This window comes from Rhagoletis pomonella, unplaced genomic scaffold, assembly GCF_013731165.1.
Source record: "Rhagoletis pomonella isolate Grant_MI unplaced genomic scaffold, Rhpom_1.0 Rhpom_scaffold_00010, whole genome shotgun sequence".
NCBI lineage: Eukaryota > Metazoa > Arthropoda > Insecta > Diptera > Tephritidae > Rhagoletis > Rhagoletis pomonella.
Genome location: NW_023458564.1, coordinates 13,237,210 through 13,261,766, shown reverse-complemented (window position 1 = coordinate 13,261,766; position 24,557 = coordinate 13,237,210). Strand labels below are relative to the sequence as shown.

The window sequence follows — 24,557 nt, the reverse complement described above, 5'->3', positions numbered from 1 at the left end:
AGAAATAGGAAGCCTCACAGCGAGAAAATGAATTAATTCCGATTGTAAGTTGCGATTTGGTACACAAAAAAAAATAAATGAAGCCTTAAAAAGAATAAAATTATTCCAAATATCGCCTGAAGCGATAAGAAAAGGACTCATTCAGGTAATAAGAAAACGACTCGCCCAGGCGAGTTGCCTTCGGCGGACGTTTTAGAGCGACCGGTAATAGGAAATCGATTCGATGGCAATATTACCGGCAATAAATTTGTTTCCGAGGGCGACACGTTTTCTTATTGCCGGCAACAGAAATTGTTTGGTGGGCAAATACAGCCCTTAAGTTCCATGTAGATAGGCCTTTAAGGTGTGGATAATGTGGTATTGTGAGCTCCAACCCCCTTTTCACTAAACCACTTAACCCCACTCACGTATCGTTGTCGTTAAAGTCAACTAACGAGAGACCCAGGACGTACGCGACTCCAACTGGGTTTGTTCATAGGGACAAGGGCGTTAGCGGGATGTGGTTTTGGGGGCATGCGAAGAGGTGCCGTGAGTCATGTGGGCAAATCTGTGTTTACTCTGCACATGTACGAGTATAACCAGCTGTAATATCCAGCGCGAAGATGGACTATTGTGGTGCAAGTCTTCCGGGTCAGACAAAGCACTGACCCGTCCACGTCGGGTGGTTGTGCACCCAAAATGCCATTCACAGGTTGAGAGTAGATTCAGATGGAGACCGCTCCCTGCGAATGCCGTTTATCGCCTGTTGGTTTGCTGTCGCTTTTTAAGCTCTGAACCTCGTCCGCCAGTTCGTATAGAAGCTTCCTGACATGCCTTGGCGAGGGCTCTGCTGCAAGCAGGTGTTTGTTCGGGTACCCATGTCGGCGGCACCCTTCTACGAACTGTTTAAAGAGCATTGTGTTACGCTTTTTGATAGAGAGCATCTCAGCCTCGTCGTGAAGATGCTGCTGATGTGACATCAGAAGGCATCCAGTCGCGGTCCGGAGTTCTGGCATGTCTGTAGCTTCGACCACTGTGTCTTGTTTTTCTCCGGCGACCTTACGATCGCTGCAGAGTTTAGAACCGGCAAATCGCTTTGTATAGCAACAACATTTTTTTGTCTTTGCCCCAGGTGCTGCCTGCTACCCACTTGAGGGCCTTGTTGCGATTTTGTACTCTAATGACAATCGCGGTTATATGCGCTGAGAAGGAGAGCAGACTGTCGAAGGAAGCGACGAGCATTTTTAGGTTATTTACCGTCGGAATTGGTTCACCGTCGACGTGAATGTTCAGCTGTAGTCTAACCTCCATCGTCCAGGTGGTGAAAAGGGTTGCCGAGGATTTCGTAGGGGAGAGGGTGAGGCTCCTAGCAGCCAAGAAGTGAGTAAGTTCGGAGTGGTAACCGTTGACTTTCGAGCGAAAGTCATCAATTGGATTAACGGGCGCCATTATCGAGCATTCGTCAGCATAAGAGACAATTTAGACTGTCTCTAGTCGTTGAGGGAGTTTTGTGATTAAACAGCAGCGGGAGAAGGGCACCAGCCTGTGGAACCCCTTATTTAATTTTTCTCGGTTTGCCGGTTTTTCCCCTGAAAGTCAGTAAGGTATATGAACCACTTAAATAATTTTCTTACCATCAGTTGAGTACCTGTGGGGGAGAAAAGCCTCAGTGTCTTCCAGCAACGTGGAGTGGCAGACGGTGTCAAACACGTTTGACAGATCCAACACTAGTAGGACTGTTCTCTCACAGGGTCGGTTTCGACTTAAGCCACGAATTATGTGGGTGTTTATAGCGTTAAGTGCTGTTGTTGTGCTGTCCACTTAAGGAACCCATGCTAATCCCTCACTGGCCTCAAAGCCTCAAGTGTCGTCGTTACCGGGGAAATGAGAGTTGTCGGATGATAAGACTCTACTTTGTTGGCCAGTTTCCCCAATTTGAGAAGTGGGACCACTCTCCCCGTTTCCCAGATATCTGGGACGATGAAAGTAGCCACGGACAAATTGTGGACCTTGGTGAGATAGTCTACTTCCTCAGAACCAAATTTATTTAGTATCAGCATGCATATTCCGTCTGGTCGTATGGCCCGAACCTCTCCACTGGTGAATGTGAGAGGGGCACTAGCTGTTGGCAGTTTGTGCAGCCTTCTGGTGGTTTGGCTAAAGTAAACCGGGTGAAGAGATTTCCACTCTGTCGTCGCGATTCGGGTGTTGGATAGCGACCTCACGGTTGACCGAAGCTTACTCACACTAGAGATGTAGTTACAAGTATTCAGATGCTTTTCCCACTTCTTCCGCTTATGTGCGTTCACGGATTGCCGAATCTTCGTGATGAGATTCCTAATGAGGGGATCGAAGGTTGTCACGCTCAGGAGAGCCGCTTTTGCGGCTGATGTCCGTAATACATCCAGCTGGAATGAAGCGTGTGAACCTACGCTCACTTACATGGACGTCAGTTGGTGGGTGGTGAAGTGCGTTGAAGTCACCAACTACTATTCGGTTTTCACCTCTGAGGAGAACACCTATTTGATATCCTAGGATAATATCCTGCTGGGTAGCTGGTGACAGGGATTATGTAAACGTTATATATTTCGAGCTCGACAACGCCTGATAGTATAACAATACCCTAACATTCTAGGATGGGATCCCTGCGGTCGATGTCCGCTTCAATAAGACGATACTGCACGATGTGGTACGTGATGAACGCTATACCAACACCATTATCTCGCTCGCTATCTCGACGGTGCACATTGTATCTACATCTCTTGGACCGCAGCTATCAATATCCCGTGTCGAGCAATGAAGAGGGATATCTGCGCGATCTTGCTCTGAAATCCATTACAGCTGAATTGTAGGATCTTTGTGTGCCTTGGGAGACTTATTGGAATGTAAGGTATAAGGGAATTGTCTTGCGTGCCGGCCATTTGCTGTTTGTGCCCCTTGAAGGCAGTGCTGCACTGTGGTGGGCGGCGTCGTGGATAGAATTTGCGTCCACGGTTGCCGTTTTGGTCCAAATGGACCAAATTTGGTCGATTTGATGTCGAGTTTGGCACAGGGTTGCACGTTCATTATGGTTTTCATGACCATTGCCAACAAGAAATGAGAATTTCAGATGTACATAACGCGCAAAATCAATATATTTTTATGATATCATATAGGCAATTAACTGTGCCCTAATCTTTGAAGCTCCTGCAGCATAAATTCAGTTCTCTGGCTTTCGGTATCTCGGCAATTTTTGTGTATTGCAACAATTGTCTAAAATTTTTATATATGACAACACCGAATTTTCTGCAGTTTGACCAAACAAAATTAGTTTGCTGTGAGAGTCGCCAAACTCGCTCTCTCCGAGTTTGCTGCAACAACAATTGCACGCAGTTTGCCAAACAAAATTTCTGCATAACACCGACCTTAATTGCCTACCGAGCCCAAAGTACCATCTGTTGGCAAGAGTTAAGGCGCTGGCCCAATGCAGGCTTGCTTTGCGTGCCTTGCTGACTTTAGTTTGCTTTGATTTAGTTTGAAAACTTGTGTGGCCGAATGACGGATTGAAACGCTGTCAAAGTAACCAGCTGTCTGGTTGAAAAGTCAATGTCTGTTCCCTTAACATTAATTATTATTTTCCTAGAAAACTCTAGAAGATGTATCAAAAACTTTCAGACTTATCTTTATATTAATGCGAAATAATGGCTGCGTTTCTTTATACATTCCGGATAATTCCATTTCACAGCCGGAATAAACAGAATGCGTTTGAAATATACGTCACCATATCAACAGGAACGTTCTAAAGAATAAATAAACAAAAAAGCTTATTCCAAACGTTCAGAATGAATAAAGAAATGCAGCCAATGTTTGTATCTAAAAGAAATTGTAATAATAATACATACATATGTATATCTACAGTTACTAAAAAAACTATAACTTAAAAAAGCGAATTACTTGAAGAAGAGAGCTATAAGAAGTTTTTTCTTCTCGTGTAAAAAGTGAGCTTTGCAATTTTTTACTATAATATAATGATATGTTAAATTTGATTTCGAATTGCTTCTTTTTTTAATTAAGGACCTGTGCCAAATGATAGAAAAGAGAAAATTTTGACGGATCAAAGTAAAAATCTGACATTTCTCGTGGTGAATAAGAGCTCATGGGGCTAGGTAAAATTTTGACAGCTTATAACCATGTATACACATAATATTGCTTGGCGGTAATAAGGAATGAACATGAAAATGAAAGCTGAAACAGCATAAAAAAAACGTACGTTACTTGCAAATTATAAAATAAATATAAATTTTAAGAATTTCAGCAACACACAAAAATAAAGCTTTCGCACGAGCGTTTGTTTGGTTTTTCAACTGTCAAAATTTAACTCTGCATTTGGCACAGCAAAATTCAATTTATTTGTACACCATATTAAAATTTTTACACCCCGTCTCACCACGGAGAAAAAAGTTACCAATTGGCGAGAAATGTCAGATTTTTACTTTGATCCGTCAAAATTTTCTCTTTTATATCATTTGGCACAGGCCCTAAGTAGGCAAATTTTTGTTTGAATTTATGTATTTTGAACAGGAACATGCCTCTTTTTCAAAAGCCTACAAAACGCTTTCAAATAAAACATTTGTCTATTGAAAACTTTGAGGCGCTTAAAGCAAGTGAAGAAAAGCTGCCATTTGGCCAGCCTTTATACATTTTAGTATATTCCAAATAATTTTTGACACTTCTCGGAGTGAAGCAAGCAAAGCAATCCTGCATTGGGCCAGTACCTGTATTCTTCGTTATATATGTTTATTTAGGCTGCATTTCTTTATTCATTCTGAACGTTTGGAATAAACTTTTTTGTTTATTTATTCTTTATAACGTTCCTGATGATATGTTGACGTATATTTCAAACGCATTCTGTTTATTCCGGCTGTGAAATGGGATTATCCGGAATGTATAAAGAAACGCAGCTTTAGAATTAGAACGATTCACAATAGCGCAGTTTTTCCGCTTAAATTCGTGTGTTTTTTAACCGACATTGCTGAACTCAGATAAATATCCGAGTTTATCTTGTTACTTCGCATATGCGAGCGTTGTTTTGTATCTCGGTTGCAAAAGAACGCGTCAAACTGTACGGCTTGCGCTTGGATTGGTTTTGCTGTTTTGCTTGACACACCTTGAGAACGACGAGCTACGGGCTACATCTGCCAAATTATTTTAGCACGTACTCTTATGTAGATAATTATTTTGGCGGCGACAGGACTATACCGGGACTGTGGTTTTGGTCAGATTAGATTAAGGGCCGGTTATCCAATGTCTGGTTAACACCAATCTCCGGTTAAACATTGTTATCAACGTTACCGACTCCCTGTTGTATGCATGGAGTCGAAGACGTCGATAACGATGTTTAACCGCAGATTAGTGTTAACCGGACATTGAGTAACCGGCCCTAAATGGTTAAAAGTTTTTTCTTTGAAACGTGCACATACTAATGTACATAATTGAAGATGGCACTACTTTTGTGAATTTCCTTAGCAGGGTTTTTGGGAAATTCGAGAGCGCAGCAACCCTGAGTTTAGCAGATGATTATTTGTACAGAATTTTTTAAACAAATTGCGATTTGTAATTTGTGCTCGGTGGAGAAAACGCGATTGTTTACATAAACGAGAATAAAGAAAAAATATATAAGTATATCTATATTGTTCTAAAGTTTGTGACACAATAAGAGCGGAAAGCCTATGTGTCGGGAAAGCTGGCGGTTTGACCAGTGAAGGAGTAAAGGATTTCGAAATATAAGTGGCGTAAACGAAGTCGTGCAAAATGTTCAATGGTTAGCAGCAGTACTAATAATAAGTTGTTTTCATATTGGTTTATATATTAGTTATTTATTAATTCAACTTTTTTCGACTTCAGTTAAACCCAGTGGATCTTCGACAAAACCTCTCATTTGATGAGGTTTTATTACAACTTTTTTTAGAAAAACTATTGCAAATTATTGATTAATCTGATATATGCTTACGAATCTATACATACATGTATTTATATTTCTATAAAAGGATGTAATCATAAAAATATATGGTAACTTAGTTTTTATGATTATTGATTTTTTTACCGTGCCATTACTCAATAAAAAAATAACTACCGGCTTATGTATATAGAACTACATACATATGCATCTATAAAAGACTTAAACCTATTCCGCATTCTTAAATATTCTCATACATACTCGTTTTAACGTCCATATGTAAATGACCCTTCGTCACTTACGAACACATTGATATGATCATCCACCTCGGAACTTCACTCATTAGCTATTTTAAAAAGTTTTCACAATGAATCAAAAATAGATTTTTGAAAAAATACTATCAGTCGTACTATGAAATAATACAGTAATATCAATCTGCGTTTGTAGAGAAAATAATTAAGCGATTCCCAAGACGTCGTAAGCATCGTAAAGTCATAAAGTTGTAAAATTAGTCAATGTGAAATAACAATTAAATGTTTTTTAGGGGATCCGCTGGGTATAAGAACAGCTAATTATCGCCCCGTTTCTGCATTAACTTCGCAAAAGAGTCATTCTAGAGAATGTAAGAAAAAATTCCTTTTTCCACTGGGATAGAGGAAATGCTTCTTTACTTCATATTTCTTGTTCTACTAACACTAGTGAGCACCGATATTAGGTTTTTGTTTTATTTTCAAATTGTGTAACGCTTTAACTTTTGTTATAAGTGGTAATATCAGTTTTCCCAAGAAAAAAAATATATATATATGGATACGTGATAAACTCAAAAATGGGGCGTTATATATTTTCGACAGTTTGAAAACACTTTGGCGTAGTTACAATGAGTTACAAAATTTGCAATTACATATTTATTCGATCATTTTAAATTTTTAACGTTTTAGCGACTATGAAAAAATTTGCCTACAGGGTTACTTGCATACTACTTGCTCGGTGTACTAAACACAAAGCTGGTGCGTCTGTTGTTGATATCATTTGAGTCAGAGCCAACACGTCATGCAGCTTCACTTTATTTCCGATTCACGTACATATTTTAGTTACATATGCATGTACTTGCATAGTTGGATTTACTAATTATCTTTCTATGAAAAAAACAAAAAAGCTCTGATTCATAATAATTACTTCTAGGTAAAATGTTTAAGCGCTTAAAATCGAAATTCTTTTGGACGAATTATTTGTATGATTGTATATACATTTATTCACATATCTGCGGTCATACGCAATAAGCGCCTAAGTCGAAAAACCTGAATTCGAGAAAAAACGCATTAAACAATTGGATTGAAATGTTAACCTTATGGAGAAACCTTGTCTAGATGGCAAGATGGGGACTTCATGTACACATGGAAAAGCAGTTGCAGAATACGATGGCATATACATATAACTCAATTATTTCTTAAGTCGACTTAATTTCTAATTAGGCAGTAAATTATATATTTCTTTTTAGTGCTTATCAAGATTTGAACCTTTGGACATGAACATTTATTTTTGCTCTCTTATCTTAATTATTTTAGTAAAGTGATGTAATTAATATACATATATCACATTCGTTCATAGAAAATGGAGGACTTACAAAGGGTTGGGAATCAATTTCTTTCCCCACTACTATCGGATCTACGTAACCGAAATCGTAGTGCATGCAAATGTATTTGGAGTACATAAACTTAAATTCCACAAACACCTGTTGCGTTAACTCCTCATATTAATATTCGGTATTGAAATCGGGGCGAAAAAATATTTGCTTTCAAAAAGGTTGTAAAATGAACCACTTCCGATGATTATACCTGTACATATGTATTTGCACACATACATACATAGGTTCGTAGATACATATATGAAATTAGTGATTAGAAAGAAAAAACAGGTAATTAATTAATTACTTGTTATACCTAAGAAATGCAATCACATTTGATTTTTTTGGTATTGAATTTGTATTAACTGACTTGCATCATATTTATACAAACATTCATAGCTGCATAATATGCACGTAGGAGTACGTACCCAAAGATAATTTACAAACATACTGAACATTGCAAAAACAGGCTCTAATAACTAGGTATATTAATTCAGGTTAATATAAACATGGAATATTATATTGAAAGTATTTGCTTTATTGTTAAACAAAAACGCGAAAAGTAATTATTTTTATTGTTAAGCAAACTTAAATAATAAGCTATGGAATAAGATCATCTGTTGCTCGTTGTTAAGTGATTCCTATTTTTAGTAATAAGTAGTATGTAAAGAATTCACACAAAATGTACGACTTAAACTATTACACCAATTTAAAATATCAAATGAATCTCTTAATTGAAATACAGAAGAACGAACTTATTCAGAAATAAATAAATACAATTTCTTTGATATGTATTAACCTTATATATTTCCTTATGGCTTCATATAATAAATTCTCATTTCATCCATTTCATTTATTATACGAATTTTAATATATACATATATACATATTTGTATTTTTTGAGAGTATTAATGCACATTAAGATACCCAGTAGATAAATTCAAGACTTAAAAGCCCTTCCGAAAGGCCTTCCTGAGAGACAATAGGCTTTCGACTTTGCATTCCTTCCTCCTTTCTTTTTTGTATGGCGTGGCACAAATTGAAAGTCTCATGCTTTCGTTACCTATAGTTTTAGAGGAGTTTTCCTAAAGCTGCTTTTTTAATTCATAAAAATTGTATTTCTTAGGTATATTCGTTTAAAGTTCATATCCAATTCGGATTATTGCAACTTAAAATACACTTTAAAATTCGTTTGTATTGCTAAGTAATATGAACTTACAAATTCGCGTCAATTGTAAATAGGAAAAGTCTTCCTAGAAGGCAAGCAGAGAAGCACTTTTTTCAGCCCTTCTTGAAAAAACCATTTAGAATTGGTTCACTTAAGAAGGCCTACCTAAATTATCTTCTGGGCATGTATATTTATAATCTGTTCATCATTTTCCAAACAAATAATAATCACTCCACACACATGGTCGCATATTTACCAAAACGACGTAGTGAAGTACAAGTGTGAAAACAAAAATTTACATGTACATACATACATAGATATGTATAAGTAAATACATATATATAAATAGTACCGCTCCTGATAAGTTTTCAATTCGGTTTTATAGGGAATACTCTTGTATGTATGTAGGAAAGAAACTATCTGTAGAGTTCGTTCTGAATATTCCTTCATTGACCTCTGCTAGGTTACTTCAAGTCAGTGAAATATGTTAGAAATATTTGGATCCGGTTAGTTTTAGTTTTGAAAAGCATGGAAGTTACATACATATATTTTAAGTCTTTTACATTCCACAAACTCTGTCTAGTTCACCACGCAAAAGCTGATTACAAACTTTTTTTTAACTGTTTTCAAACTGACTTTTATGAATGGTTGTTAATGTGATTAAAAATATTCCGCTTTATTATGAGTTTAATTTTCGCCCGCAGTCGTTCACCTTTCGCTTATGTGTATTCACTGCGGATGGATGAAAAAATTTCAATTGAATTTGTTTCCGAGCAAAATTCAACAAAAAAGCACTTGGAAACGGAATGCCTTCTTAATGTTTACGTTAATTGATTTCGACAATCTTTTAACTTTGCATTTACCAAAAAATGAAAATAGAAATTAAATTAAATCTTTTTTTTTGTAGGGTGCTACTTATAGCTAATGCAACAAAATGCTTTTTTTTTATAAACTAAATTTAACATACCACAATTTAACCTGGCTAAGAATCTTACTTTATTTTTTTTTTAAATGTTCCTTATTTTTAATCTTTCCATTACATAGTTCTCCAGCGCCTTTTGGGAGGGGATACACCACCTAACAAAGTTCTTGAAATCAAAGGCGAATCATTGGGAAGCTTGCTGGTAATAGGACGGGATGAAGGTATGGTCCTGTACTCGCCACCATTCAATTCTGTAGATAAGAAAGCGGGCTATGAAATTGTGCTGCAACGCCATGTCAATGATCCCGCAAACACATGCTTTAGCTTATATCGTTCACCCCTTCAACAGGACGCCGAAGATAGGTTCAACGCCTTCGTACATCGCTTGCCTGTGTTCGTTACTATCGTAAAGGAGGTAATATTATCCACACTGTGAAGTAATAAAATTTAAGTAATTTCTTAATTTAAACTTAAAAAAGAATATGAAAGCATATAACTGAATTAATAAAAGATTTCGCTTTTTTAATCCGCTATTTTATTTTTCTATTTAATTAAAAAATTTATTAGTATCTTTCACTAAAATCGTATCTCCCTACAGTTTTACAACGTTAACGGGCTACAAAAAGTATGTGATGCGTTGGCAGAAAATCCCTCCTGGTCATTGGCACACTTGGTTGCCTATTTCAATCTCGTTGACTACGTAAGTAATCCGAAAGTATTGGAATTCATCGATTATGCTGATCATGTGCATCTGATGTCGCCATTTCAGGTATAAGTTTTTGCATAATCGAATAAAGATAATGTAATATTTATAACGTTACGTATTTGTATATATTTAGCTTGCCATAAAAAGCGGAAACAATGAAATGGTTAAGACGTTGCTGCCGCTTTGTAAAATGGAACATCTGGATAACAATAGTAACTCCGTATTTCATTATGCCGCTAGTACAAACAAAGAAATCATAAACGTAAGTACAAAAAAAACTGCTGTTTTAACCTCCGAAAACCAGGTAAAATTCAGCTGTATTTCAAGATTTTTTTACCAGTTCATCTTTGCCTTTATAGTCGTGTTAGAATAAGTTTTGTTTGGCTATGAAATGAGGCTACACGGGATAATTTATATGAATGAAAAAATGGAGTAGAATTATTAAGAAATGTGAATACATACTTTAATAAGGCCAGCTTGTGTTATCTGATTTAAACACTAATGATAATCGTTCTTGTGATTTATATTTAAAAAAAAAATATACCTTTTTAAAATAGGTTCATAAAAATAAATTAAATGCCTACCCGTTAATACATTTTGTAATATTAGATGGAAGGGTTCATATTCCTTATTTTTTTTCGCTCCAGTTGTTGACCGCAAAAAGTACAGAAAATCTCAATCACATAAATTCGGATGGTTTTCCGCCATTACATTTAGCCTGTTTGTCGGATAAACCCGAGTGCGTAAAAGCTTTACTATTAGCTGGCGCAGATGTTAACTTAAATGCCAAGAATATGAGTAAAATATACAAGACTAGTACACCTACTTCGGTTGCTGAATTTCTCAAAACCAATGCAAATAAGCTATACACTCAGGATATGAAATTCGGCGGCACTCCGTTGCATTGGTCTTCTTCGCGTGAGACATTACATGCGCTCATTAAGCAGGGATGCGATGTCAATGCCACAAATTTTGACGGACGCACCGCTCTACATGTGATGGTAAAACTTCTTTTTTAAATTTGCATGATTAAATAAATCAAAACGCTAGTTACAACTTCTAATCCACAGATTGCTCGAAACCGTTTTGAATGTGTTGTTACACTCCTAGCTCATGATGCTGATATTGATGTATTCGATAAAGATGGAAACACCGCTTTACACATTGCCATCGAAAAAAAATTGGTACCTATCGTGCAATGCCTAGTGGTTTTCGGTTGCGATATTAATTTAAAAAATAAGGATGGGAAAACACCGCGACACATGGTTGGTAGTGATTCAAACGGCGGTAAAGAAAGTGAAATACTCTATATTTTGCATTCAGTTGGGGCTAAACGGTGAGAAAATTTTATTTTGTTATGATTTGTTATGCTCAGATGAAGAAGCCAAATTTTCTTACATGTTACATTGCTACCTATTTTGTATAACTATCATCAATACCCATTTCTTTTTAGATGCCCTGGATCGAGTACAAAATGCCCAGCTGGTTGTAACGCTAAAGGCTCCTACAATGGTATACCACCTGAGTCCCCAGAACCAGTCGAGCAACGTGAGCATATTGAAAGTATGCTGGCATCAACTAGCCGCCAAGCAATGGATGGTCTCTTTGGTTCATCCTCTAATGGTAGCGCATTGACACCGGAGTAAGTTTTAAATGCCAACCAAATTACGATTTTCGATCAATAAAACTATCTTTCATTACTGGCAGGCCTACAGTTATTATTGATACTGAAATAGAACAAAAGGGCCAAAGTATAATGGATGCGTTGCTCGGAATGTTTACCACCAAAGTAAATAACGACGGCAAAAAAGGTAGAATTCAAATGTATAGTATTTAATACTAGTAAATAGTTAAATTGTGCATTGTATACTTTAGTATCGCCTAGCAACAGCCTTGAAGGAGAGGGTAGTGGAGATGCGAGCGCAGCTGCAACTCCAACTACACCAGCTTCAATCGGCAGCGAATCTAGCAATAAAAGCGAAAAACCGTATGGCCGCGGACGTTTATTGTGCCTGGATGGCGGCGGTATCCGTGGCCTTGTGCTTGTCCAAATGTTACTCGAAATCGAAAAGCTCTCACAAACTCCCATTACTCATATGTTCGATTGGATAGCTGGCACTAGCACTGGCGGCATTTTAGCACTTGGTCTCGGCTGTGGTAAAACAATGCGCCAGTGTATGGGGCTGTATTTGCGCATGAAAGAACAATGCTTTGTCGGGTCACGTCCCTATCCAAGTGAATTGTTCGAAAATATATTGAAGGATAACTTAGGTGAATATACAGTAATGACTGATATCAAACATCCAAAAATTATGATAACCGGTGTAATGGCTGATCGCAAGCCGGTAGATTTGCATCTATTCAGAAATTATCACAGCGCCAGTGATATCCTAGGAATAGTTACGCCAATAAGTAAGTTTGATTTTTAGTCAAGACTATCCTTATCTTAATTACAAATGATCTTACTTTTTTTTCAGACAATCGCCGTGTACCGCCACCACCTCCGGAAGAGCAACTAGTTTGGCGTGCAGCTAGAGCTACTGGCGCAGCACCATCATATTTCCGGTAAGCAGATATTCAGTACGTCGCGATTTTAATAATTTTCCAATAGTGTTACACAAAACAAGAAATATTTTAACAATTTTTTAAGACCTTGAATATTTTTTAAAGTCTAGAACCATTATTTTATTGTTCTATTTTCAAATGCTAACTCTATGATATAACCTTATCAACAAACGTTAAGTTCGTGAGTTGCAACTTTTTTACGATTTTTAATTAATTATTGCTATTTTTATCTTATGTTTTGAATATTTGATTTACTTTTCTGCTTGCGTTATTGATAGTTCCTCAATTATGTTATTTGTGTGCATGTAAAATAATGAAAATAAAACTTTGTTCTTACTCAAATTCTTACAGTGCGTTCGGACGTTTTCTCGATGGTGGATTAATCGCCAACAATCCGACCTTGGACGCTATGACCGAAATTCATGAATACAATATGGCACTGCGCAGTGTTGGACGTGAAAAGGAGGCAATTCCGGTAAATTTTTATAACAAAAGCTATCTAGCTCGCGAGGCCTCATAATACTTTTGCCTTATTTGCAATACAAATATTATGTTGAGATCGACTAAAAAGAAATTTACTAATCCGTCCTCTTTTGCGAGCGTTATAGCTTATTTCAAAATGACTCCACAGCTCCGTACAATGTAACCATTGAGAGTTATTTTGCACCCTCGCGCATTTGTGCTTGTAACAGCCTAATGGTATGTTCACTAGGGTGGAGCGGATACAAGAAAATGTTCGATTCGAAATTCTGGGACATCATTGCCTTTGAACGTCAAAAGAATAATAGTCTAGTTAGTCTAGACTTAACTTACGTAAGATATCGTCAATGATTACTCAACACTTCAACTTAAAATATTTTGTTTTTGTATTTTCCTTTTCAGCTGATAGTCACTTTGCCGACTTATAAGCCACATCAAAAAATTCCTGAACAAAAATATAATGCGTTGGCCAATATATGGTCCCCTACAAAACAATACCATGCTGAGTCACCTTAGACTTAGCCAGACTTAGCATAATATGGTTTGGAGGCGTCGATATTAGGTTACGTTACGTAAATTAAGTCTAGACTAACTGAGCCTTAGGCCAAAAAATAGTTGAAATCAGAATCTAGAATTGTCCTTGATTTTTAACACATTTTTGTAGAAGGTGTTCATTTTCTACATGTAAAAACAGTAAAGTAATAACCGATTTCCAAACAAATTTGGGAATATTCTATTGACGTCCAAAAAATTTCGAAACGTAAAATTTTTTGTTCCGCTCCACCGAAATATTCACACTGTCGTAATTTACGGTTCATTTGTAATTTATGAGCAAAATTGTTGAAATCAAGTAAAACTATATATATTCACGTTACAAGACAAATTACTTTGTTTCGATCAAATGACTTCACATAAACCAAGTGCATTAACATTTTCTTTCATAATTTCTATAGATATGTCATTAGGACGTATACGTACGAGTGTGTGGTTTGTACTTGATTTCAGACAAGTAATTTGTAGCAAAAAAACCGAGTTCAACTCTCATATAAACAAGTAATTTTTAGCAAAAAAACCGACTTCAACTCTCATATAAAAAAAAATATATGTAGATATATATATCTCATGATCCACTGATCGGATCTTAACCAGATTAGTATGGGACCACCTCTGAGAAATTGGTTGACGTGGTCCAAAGTTATGCGGTAACATACATAAAAAAAAATAAATAAAAAATAAAAAAAATAAAAAAATAAATAAAAAAATAAAAATATTCCGACGAACTGATCCTTTTTTGGAAGTCGGTTAAAAAAAAACGTATATATATATCTCATGATCCACTGATCGGATCTTAACCAGATTAGTATGGGACCATCTCTGAGACACTACCTTTCCGATGTAAAAAGAATTATCGAAATCGGTTGCCGTGGTCCAAAGTTATGCGGTAACATACATAAAAAAAAAACAAGTAAAAAAGTCTAAGTTCGGGCGGAGCCGAACATTAAATACCCGGCGCAAGTATTAAATATATGTTTTTCACCTTTCCGAAAGCTACCGCTACATGGTAAACCGAGGTGTATCCATTTTGAGTAAATTAGCGTCCTTAAATTTCGAAATATCGAAGTTTCAAGCATATCTTAAATTTACTGTTATATGAAAAGCGGCCGTAATTTTAGTTCGATTTCAATAAGTTTCAACGTTTTGCTTCTATGTGGCAAGTACAATAACCACACCGAGTTTGGTACAAATTGGTAGAACGGTTACCGAGATACATATATGTGATCATAAGTGGGCGGTGCCACGCCCATTTTTCAAAATTGTATCCTAAACGTATTTCTTGGTAACGAATTGTTGCAAGCATCAATTTTGAATAAATTAGCTTCAATAATTACTGATTTATCGAAGATTTCGTATTTCTCTAAATTACCGTTATATGGGATTATTGTCCTATTTTAAAAATTTTCGGCCATTTCGTATGTTATACCAAGGTTAACAACTGTGCCAAGTTTGGAAGAAATTGGTGCAGCGGTTACCAAGATATACACATGTAAACATAACTGGGCGTGGCTACGCCCATTTTCCAAAAATTTATAATATTCTTATTTTTCGTCTAAAAGCTGTTGTAAATATCAATTTTGAGTGAATAATCTTCAGTAGTTACTAAAATATCGCAGTTTTCGTATTTCCGAAAAATACCGTTATATGGGATGTGGGCGTGGTTATTGGCCGATTTTTAAAATTTTCGGCCATTTAGTATGCTGTATTAAGGCCAACAACTGTGCAAAGTTTGGAATAAATTGATGCAGCGGTTACCAAGATATACACATGTAACCATAAGTGGGCGTGGCTACGCCCATTTTCAAAAAAATGTTAATATTCTTATTTTTCGTCTAAAATTTATTATAAATATCAATTTTGAGTGAATTATCTTCAGTAGTTACTAAAATATCGCAGTTTTTGTATTTCTGAAAATTACCGTTATATGGGAGGTAGGCGTGGCTATTGTCCGATTTTGCCCATTTTCAATACCATCCGTCCTACGCCCGAAAGAAGTGCACGTACCAAGTTTCGTTAAGATATCTCAATTTTTACTCGAGTTATCGTGTGCACAGACGGACAGACGGACAGACGGACGGACGGACAGACAGTCACCGCTTAATCGATTTCTCTTTTCATCCTGATCATTTATGTATACATTTGTCTATATCTATCTCGATTCGTTTTGCCTGTTACAAACAACCGTTATATGAACAAAGTTATAATACCCTTGTGCACAAGTGCGCTCGGGTATAATAAAAAAATAAAATATTCCGACGAACTGATAACCTCCTCCTCTTTTGGATGTCGTTTGATTTCATCATGATTTGCTTGTAAATTTCAAATGAGCCCGTAAATTACGATAATGTGAGCATGCTTTTAGTCTACAATAACCCGTCAAAAAGCTGTAAAAACTGTAGCCTCACTTTGAGGCTTATGAGTAACCTGTATCTCTAGGTTATACATCCCTAATAAGATCTTAGCCTGACGAAGACCCGTGATATTTCGCCAGTTTGGTATTTTCTTTTCTGAGCACTTTCTTTAGCGTGCTGGGAACTAACGCAAGGATCAGTGTATATTCATGTTCTCAGCCAGGGCATCATGCTTCTCAATACACTCCAGGACCAATGAGGTTTTAATCTCGAAGAATGATAGAGCCAAAAGTGCCGCCTAACTATCGTTCAATATAAGAATCCAGTCATTCGATAATTCTCTACGAAGGTTAATCTCTGTTCGTGTTCAAAAATGGCCGTCGCGCTCGTACGTATTCTACACTTATCAAATATCTATAGAAGTCATGCAGACAAGTGTTTATTTATGGGAAGCAATTTGATCGAATCATGGATGAATGCAAAAATAAACTGATTTAGCCATTATGTCGGTCCAGGGGTTAGGTTAGGTTGAAGTGACCAAACTCGTATTTTTGAGCAGTTGTTATATCACGCAGATCGTAAACACTCTCCTACTCCATCGGGTTGGTAGCCTATGAGATCGAATATTTGCCGTATTCTCACTTCAGCTATGTTAGTTAAACCCTCGAAAAATTCTTAAACCTCGAACTTTCTTCTTTTACAGAGTGCGGAACATCTGCATAACAGCTGCCTCAAGATTTCTAGTTCTTCTTTATTTCAGCAGCTTCTGTAGAAGTCGTTATGGCAGGCTCATGGCTAAGTCCTTTATGCCCAGAATGAGAAGACCCTTCGACCGTTTCTCGTTCTATTCTAGTCATCTAAGTTTTGTCATATTCTACTCGTTGGATGAGCGTAACGAGCGCCCTGCAACTACCCTTCTAAGATTGCGAAATCGCACTGATGTGCCTTCTCTTGTAAGTTCATTCGCCTTCTCTTCTTCTTATTTGGCACTGTAACCGCCTAAGTGATTTTGGCCGAGTTCAACATAGCTCGTCAGTCGTTTTCTTCTGTGCCAACTGACGTTAATTGGAAATGCCAATTGAATCCAAGTTCTTCTCATATCTCAGCTGGCAGGCTGTCAGCTCCGGCAGTTTTGTTGTTTTTCAAGCGCGCTGGAACATCGACTCCGTGATCATCGACTGGCGGCTCAGGTTCGTCTTCTCCACAGCTACCATTCAGTAGGGTGGAAAAGTGTTTCCTCCATAATTTAGTACGTTGCGAACATCACACACTGGGTCGCCGTTGTTGTTCTTAAAAGAGTTCGCCCTGGTCTTGAAACCTTCCCTAAGTCGCCTAGCTCTCGGGTAGAATTTTCCGTTTTTCCTGTCGGCCAGCATTTCAACCTCTTCTCACCCACGTATTTTGGCCCCTCTCTTCTTATTGCGGCAAATACGTCTCGCTTCCCTCTTCAGTTCCCTATAGCGGTCCCACATAATTCGCGTTGCGCCCGATCGCAGCGTGGCCCTGTAGGCGGCATATTTTTTCTCTGCAGCTTCTTGCTCTCTGAAATCTGACTAAGGGTTTGTTCGCACAGAAAGCCGACCGGAGCCGAGCGAAGCAAGGCGGAACAAAGCGCAGCTGCTGATGTTTACGTTGAAAGAAGCGAAGCGGGGCTCTTCTCATGGACTCTGCTGCAAAGATACCACAAAACTTACCGTCAATGAAAAGCGGTAATTAATACTTGCTCAATTTTATTCAAAAGATTCGTTTTAAAATTCGAAATAAAAAACTGCTTTGCTTTCAGCTCCAAAACGCTTATCAAAAAGCTTGCGTATGAACACTTTCATATTGCAATTTGGAAGCTTCACTCAGCTCTGCTCGACTTCGCTCGGCTCGGCTCCGCTTTCTATGTGAACGTACCGTAACTCTTCGGCGGCGGTACTTAATGGGCGGGCTATGTGGTTCCACTGCCCGCATATGTCGGTTTGTTGAAGAGTGCTCTCTGAGAGCAGGTGTGAGAGTCCAGTAGCGAATGCATTGGACGTCTGTTGTACTGCAGCTTTTCGACATTAAGCTTTCTTTGCATTTTTGTGCGCACATTTTTTGCTGCATAGAGGCGTGTGCGTATCGTGGCTGCATCAAATACCTACGTCTAAAACACAGGAAGCCTGCCTTTCGTCTATCACAGCATGATCGATTAGGTTTCTCATTTTTCGATCTGGAGACAGCCACGTAGCTTGATGGATGTTTTTGTGCTTGAACCTCGTGCTGCGTACTACGATGTTACGGGCCCCGGCGAAGTCAATCAGCCTCACTCCGTCTTCGGATGTTTCATATCATATTAGCTCTGCATTAAATGTCTGAAGATAGATAGATTTGGTAGAGGATGTGCACTGCCACCTTAGGTATATTGCGCCCTCAGAGCTCCCTACAACTCCTCGTCCAACCCTAGTGCTCTGATTAAGCTGATCAGTTTCGAGGGCTGTAGAGAGTGAATGTGTTCTTCTCGCCACCTCATCACATTCTAAGAGGAGATGCCGTGAGGTTTCTGGTACCCTGTCGCAGTAGCGGCAGGAGTTGTCTGCGCTAATCCCTAGGGTGTGCATATGGGCCCACAACCTGCATTGACCTGTTAGCAGTCCTGTAATAAATCTCAAATGAGTCTTGTAGAGTGTGATTAGTTCTCTGGATCTTCTAGGGTTATAGCTTCCTAGAAGTTATTTTGCCTTCGTTAGTCCAGACGTGTTCTTCCAGTGTGTCCTACTTAGGTGTCGTTCCTTTGCTCTTAACTCTTCCCAGATAGTTTGAGGGCCGGCTGCTAGGAAGGGTTCTGTTCCCATAGGTGGGGTGGCTGCTGCTTCTCTAGCTAGGCTGTCTGTTTCCTCGTTTCCCTGTATGCTTTTGTGACCAGGGACCCACATCAGATGTACTGTGTCGAGTTCCCCCAGGGCGATCAGTCTCGTTACACATTCCCATACAAACCGTGAATTAATTTCACACGACGATACGGCTTTTCGTGCAGCCTGACTGTCGCTGCAGATGACGGATGTATCCTTGATGGTCTCTGCAGAATTACTTCCGCACAAATATTGATGGCCAAAACGTCCGCCTGAAAGGTACTGCCGTAGTTCCCCAAGGAAATGCAGATTGACCTTAGGACCATGTATTCCTGCCCCTATACCTTCGTCGGTTTTTGAGCTGTCTGTGACCCACCTTTGGGGTGGGCCCGAAAGGTGTTATCTAAGATTGTCTCGTTTCAGGTTACCTTGCTGCCTAGTTCATTTATCGTAACGATGTCATCCCTATTGAGCTGGGAGATAGGAATCTTGATTTTGATTTCCTCTACCAGTCTGCTCGGAATCCCATTGCCTTTTCCAGTTCCCTTCCACATGAAGTTGAGTAGGTCCTTCTTGGCAGTTTGTTCTGGCACTATGTGGAGTGGCGACAGGTCCAGGATTACTTCCAGGGCCGCGATTGGACGGGTACGAACGGCACCTGTAATACAGGTGCACGCCAGTCGCTAAAGCCTGGAAAGCGATTCCCTTACTGTTATGAGAGCAGTCCTCTCGGACCATGCCACTGCTCCATATGTAACTATTGGACTGACAATCATTGTGTATATCCACCGCTGATTGTAAGGGCTGCACCCCATGATTTGCCGGCCAGTCTTCTGCACACCATTAAAGTTCGTGTGGCTTTTGTTATGGCGTACTCAACGTGTGGCTTTTGTTGTGGCGCGTTTTTTTTTCTATCAAAGGCGGTGAGGTGGTAGTCCTTATATGGTTGTCTATAACCTTCTCCGTCGCCTTGATAAGGAGTGATGTTAGGCTCATCGGACGAAAAGATTTGGAATTTTGGGAGTTAATTTCACAAAGGCTCCCCTCCACGCCTGTAGGAAATAGGCCAGTGCCAGACTTTCCCTCGTGGCATTGGTTAGGATCGGGGTTCCAGTTCTTTCTGGAGTAAAATCGGTCATAGGCCATCCATCCTATGGTTTTTATAAGGTTCAAATGAATCTAAGGCGCATCGTACGCTCGACCAGGTGAACATACGCTTTGCTCTCTTCCACTCCTGCCCCTAGCTAATGCTCTGTGCAATCTGGCCGCCTCCAGAGTGGAGGTGATGCCTTTACAGAACATTCTTAAGCTGTTTATTTTGGCTTCGCGAATCTCTTTATTATAGGTGGTTTGGGCTGACAAGTAATCGACCGATTCTCAGTACGTTTTCTGCGCTTAGGGAGTTTCCTGACCTCTTTTCGGTGACCTTAGACGTTGGAGTTCCATCATGGGTTTCATTGTTTACCTTTTGGTGAAGTCAGCCGACAGCTTGATGTATAAGCGTTCGTTATTGCACCATTTAAGCCGCCGATCTTCACCTCCAGTTCCACCCATCGCTTAACCCTATTTTCTACGTTTGTGGTGCTGAGCTGTCAGGAGACCCAGTGCATAGTCCTGGCCTCTGTCTATACACCATGGGATGAAGATGGTACATTGTGGAATGTCATCTTCTCTCCTGGTGTACAGCGCTGGTCCTTCTTAATCGTTGAGCATTGGCACTGTTTGTCACAGCCAATCGACAGTTCCTCTGAAGTCCACCACTATTAGGTACGCTCTAAAATATACGCCCATGTTAACAAGCGAGCCCATCCCCCTCAGAACGTCATCCATTAAGGTGTCCTGCAGTGTTGTAAGTTGCTCTGGAGTGAGGAACACGGCGGGGTGCTCGTGGGGTAACGCCGCTACCCAGGTTGTCGTCATTGCATCTGTGTAGTACGATTGCTGGTTATGGCCAGCTTGTCTCTAACAGCTTGTCCGATCCCTGTTTCTCAGAAGCGAACCCGGCAGGTGAGTTCTTTGCGCTTTGCTGGTTTGTTACTGTTGGCACACGTTGGTTGCGGGTGCGTTTGGCGGCAGGAGATTTTTGCTCTTATGGTATCTTGGCTCGGTTATGCAGCATTTAAAATGCAACATTTAGCACTTTCGAACATATTTTTCGAAGAGCGTTCATGCTATCGCGTTTAGCCAATGTACATTTACGCGAGTTCGAAATCGTATGCTTTTGACAAACAGCCGTGTTCCAGTCGCTTATTCAGATCCGAATCTATCACGGTGAAGATAATGTGCAAAAAACCCTACTGAAAAGGCTAAAAGAAATTTTAAACCAAAAATTCAATACAAAAACTTGAATTGTTTTAACCGTCACCGAAAATTTGTTTGTGTACATTAGACTGCATCACCAAAAAAAGTTGCGGTTTTTCCGCCGGGGCTACAAAATTTATTATATCTTAAGACGTCCACCACAATTCGGAAAAATATTAAGATTTAAGTGAGCTGGACCGGTTTTAAAATACCTCCAAAAATGGAGTTTTTTATGAATAAAAATAGTTTCTTAACGAACTTTTTGAAAAAAGTCCCCTCAGATGACAAAACAGATTAAGCTTAAAAAATCTGCACGAAAATATTTAAAAATCTTTTCAACGGATTCGTAAGCATGAGATTTTTGATGCTGTTTTTTTACTTTTTTCAAAGATTGATTTACGAAAAACTTGAATAACTGATACGGTTTTTTTTTTAACTTTTTTCAAAGATTGATTTACGAAAAACTTGAATAACGGGGTCAAAACTATTCTGATTTAGACTTATGGGATCTCAGTAGAAAGGTATTTTCACACTATTTTGATTTCTGTCCAAAAAAAGTCATTCGTGTCCCATTTTTTTTCAAACACCAACACATCTTAATTCAACTTTGAATGACGTTCGTTCATCCTACTTTTCTCTTTCATCCTTTGAATGAGTTTATTAGCAAAGAAATAAAAAGGGTGAGAAAATACCTTTCCAATGACACCTCTTAAGTCTAAATCGGAAGAGTTTAGGTTCAGTTATTCAAGTTTTTCTTATATCAATCTTTGAAAAAAGTTAAAAAACAGCATCAAAAATCTCATTATTACGATTCCGTTCAACTTTTTCTTATTTTTTTTTTTTAATTGTTATGCAAATTTTTTACGCTTAAACTGTTTTGTCATTTGAGGGGATTTTTCAAAAAAAAATCTTTAAGAAACTATTTTTATTCATAAAAAACTCCATTTTTGGAGGTATTTTCAAATCGGTCCAGCTCACTTAAATCTTAATATTTTTACGAAATATTTTAGTGGACGTCTTAAAATATAATAGATTTTATAATTCCAATGGAAAAATAGTATAGATTTTTTTTTTATGGGGAGTGATGCAGTCTAATGTACATACATAATTAATGAACTCTTCTTGTACGCTTTACAGGTTTCTATTGTAGTTTCTCTTGGTACCGGTCTGATACCAGTAACCGCACTCAAAGATATTGATGTATTCCGCCCGGAAAGTATATGGGATACCGCTAAATTAGCCTATGGGATCTCAACAATTGGTAAGTGTACACATTTAGCTACTTTTGTGCTCGTACATTAAATAAGGCTGATATATTTATTTTCAAAATGGTTAGGCAACTTGCTCGTCGATCAAGCAACGGCTTCAGATGGTCGTGTCGTTGATCGGGCACGTGCTTGGTGCAGTACAATCGGAGTACCCTATTACAGGTAGATACAACTAAAGTTTTTCCAGTATTTTTTTAGCCTTACTAATTTATATCTCTGGCATCAGATTCAATCCCCAATTATATGAAGATATTGCTATGGATGAAAAGGATGATCAGAAATTAATCAATATGTTATGGCATGCTAAGGCCTACATGCACAACAATCGTAACAAAATAATAGAAATGATTAATTTATTAAAATAGCACATAAGAAAAATTTAGACCGTTTCCAATATATCCATTTAAAGTAATTTCAAAAATGTTTAGATATAATAGTTATTTGTTAGGGTATGTACGCAGTTACAAATAAAATAGTGCAGCTGGTTCTTCACAAAAAAAAAACGAGGCGGTTTAAAAATATAATCTTGAATTTTATGAGCAAGTGCTTTAAAAAAATTCTGTGGCACCTAAATTCACACAAATGCAAAGCTGCATATACAGGCATACATACATATGTAAATCTTTTTTAAAATAACGCAGAATATCTTAAACTAGATAAGATACATAGATGGCAGAAGCCCAAGCGACTTTCCCAAAATACATATTTACCAAAATTGCCAACTGTCAGTCACCTGTTAGGTAAGCGTTTGCTATACGTATGACAATATCTTAGTAACGCCATCTACAAAATCGAAAGTAAATCGACTACTGCTAGTACCAACAGTTAAAATTATATTTATGTACATGTATTTTAGATTTTGATATGAGCCCAATTCGATACGAATACGAATACGAATTCACAAATGTCACTTTCGAGCAACTTGTGAACCAACCGACTTACATATAAAACCATCAAAACGCGAACAAATTTGAATATGACAATTTTAGCTGGGCTGAGTCGGATAAATATTTCATGTACATTTGTGTAGCCTATAATAGCGGCTTTATTATATCTTTTAGGTTCGATAAAATTCAAAGAGAAAATATTACTATATTTTTTAATTCAAAGATCATCTCAACGCCTTTATTCTACTTTTTATTGTTCTGCTTACGGAGAAATTTTATTAATAAGTTTAATCTAATACATACAGTGACTGAAACAAGTGACCCCGTGTTGATTTTTTTTTTTAATATTCGTAATGTTTTTCGAGCTTTTTTTTAGTATTTTTCTAAAAAAATACCGTCCAAGCTTTAACGAAACGCATACAAATCACAGTTTCAACTATAAAAAATTTTGGAAAATTCGACAAAATTTCCACTTTTTAATCTGAATCTTTAAACTTTCCATTGAAGTGCAAGTTTCAGCTGGATAAAAAATCACGTTGAGTTTTGAGATTTTTTTTGAGACTGCTTTTTTTTATATAACAAGTGCAATTTACAAAAACTGGCGTTGATTTTTTTAAATTTTGGTTGCGAACGTTCTCCCGCATTTTATTTCATAAGAAATTCATGCTTATATGAAAAAAATTCGTCACCCAAAAAAATTTTAAAAATCAATTAATTTCCTAAATTTTGTGTTAAGTTTTAAACTGTGATTTATATGGCTTTGGTTAAAGCTTGAACGGTATTTTTATAGCAAAATAACAAAAAAATAGCTCGAAAAATCAGTATGATATTCAAAAAAAATCAACACGTGGTCACTTGTTTGAGTCACTGTATGTATATATGTATGTACGTTAGAACTAAAAAAGATTTCGAAAAAATTACATTTAAATTTAGCCTATTATCGTGAGCAGCAATTTAATTGAAACTACATACTATTTTAAATAATTTTATCATTTTATAT

The 24,557-nt window shown here is 37.8% G+C and overlaps 1 protein-coding gene across 4 annotated transcripts; it reads left to right on the top strand.

Annotated features, from left to right (window-relative positions):
* Positions 1-5,537: 5,537 nt before the first annotated feature.
* On the top strand, positions 5,538-23,162 carry LOC118746076 (85/88 kDa calcium-independent phospholipase A2-like). 4 transcript variants are annotated; one of them, XM_036479832.1, is made up of 15 exons: positions 5,538-5,779; positions 9,751-10,043; positions 10,227-10,397; positions 10,468-10,596; positions 10,982-11,335; positions 11,405-11,670; positions 11,788-11,976; positions 12,042-12,145; positions 12,210-12,746; positions 12,812-12,899; positions 13,078-13,080; positions 13,251-13,374; positions 22,540-22,663; positions 22,739-22,832; positions 22,897-23,162. In XM_036479832.1, exons 1-15 carry the CDS (start codon positions 5,770-5,772, stop codon positions 23,033-23,035), a joined length of 2,625 nt encoding a protein of 874 aa, XP_036335725.1. In that variant the 5' UTR covers positions 5,538-5,769; the 3' UTR covers positions 23,036-23,162. The 4 variants fall into 4 exon arrangements, with proteins under 4 accessions (XP_036335725.1, XP_036335726.1, XP_036335723.1 ...); XM_036479830.1 differs by lacking the exon at positions 5,538-5,779 and adding an exon at positions 9,159-9,212; XM_036479833.1 differs by lacking the exon at positions 13,078-13,080 and having other exon boundaries at positions 22,897-23,035.
* Positions 23,163-24,557: the final 1,395 nt, after the last annotated feature.

Bases quoted from the DNA above. Each gene is read 5' to 3' on its own strand.
- LOC118746076 (XM_036479830.1), top strand. From the start codon at position 9,191: ATGTTAGAAATATTTGGATCCG. The intron at 12,146-12,209 runs GTAGAATTCAAA...TGTATACTTTAG, and splicing joins AAATAACGACGGCAAAAAAG to TATCGCCTAGCAACAGCCTT. The intron at 13,375-22,539 runs GTAAATTTTTAT...TACGCTTTACAG, and splicing joins GTGAAAAGGAGGCAATTCCG to GTTTCTATTGTAGTTTCTCT.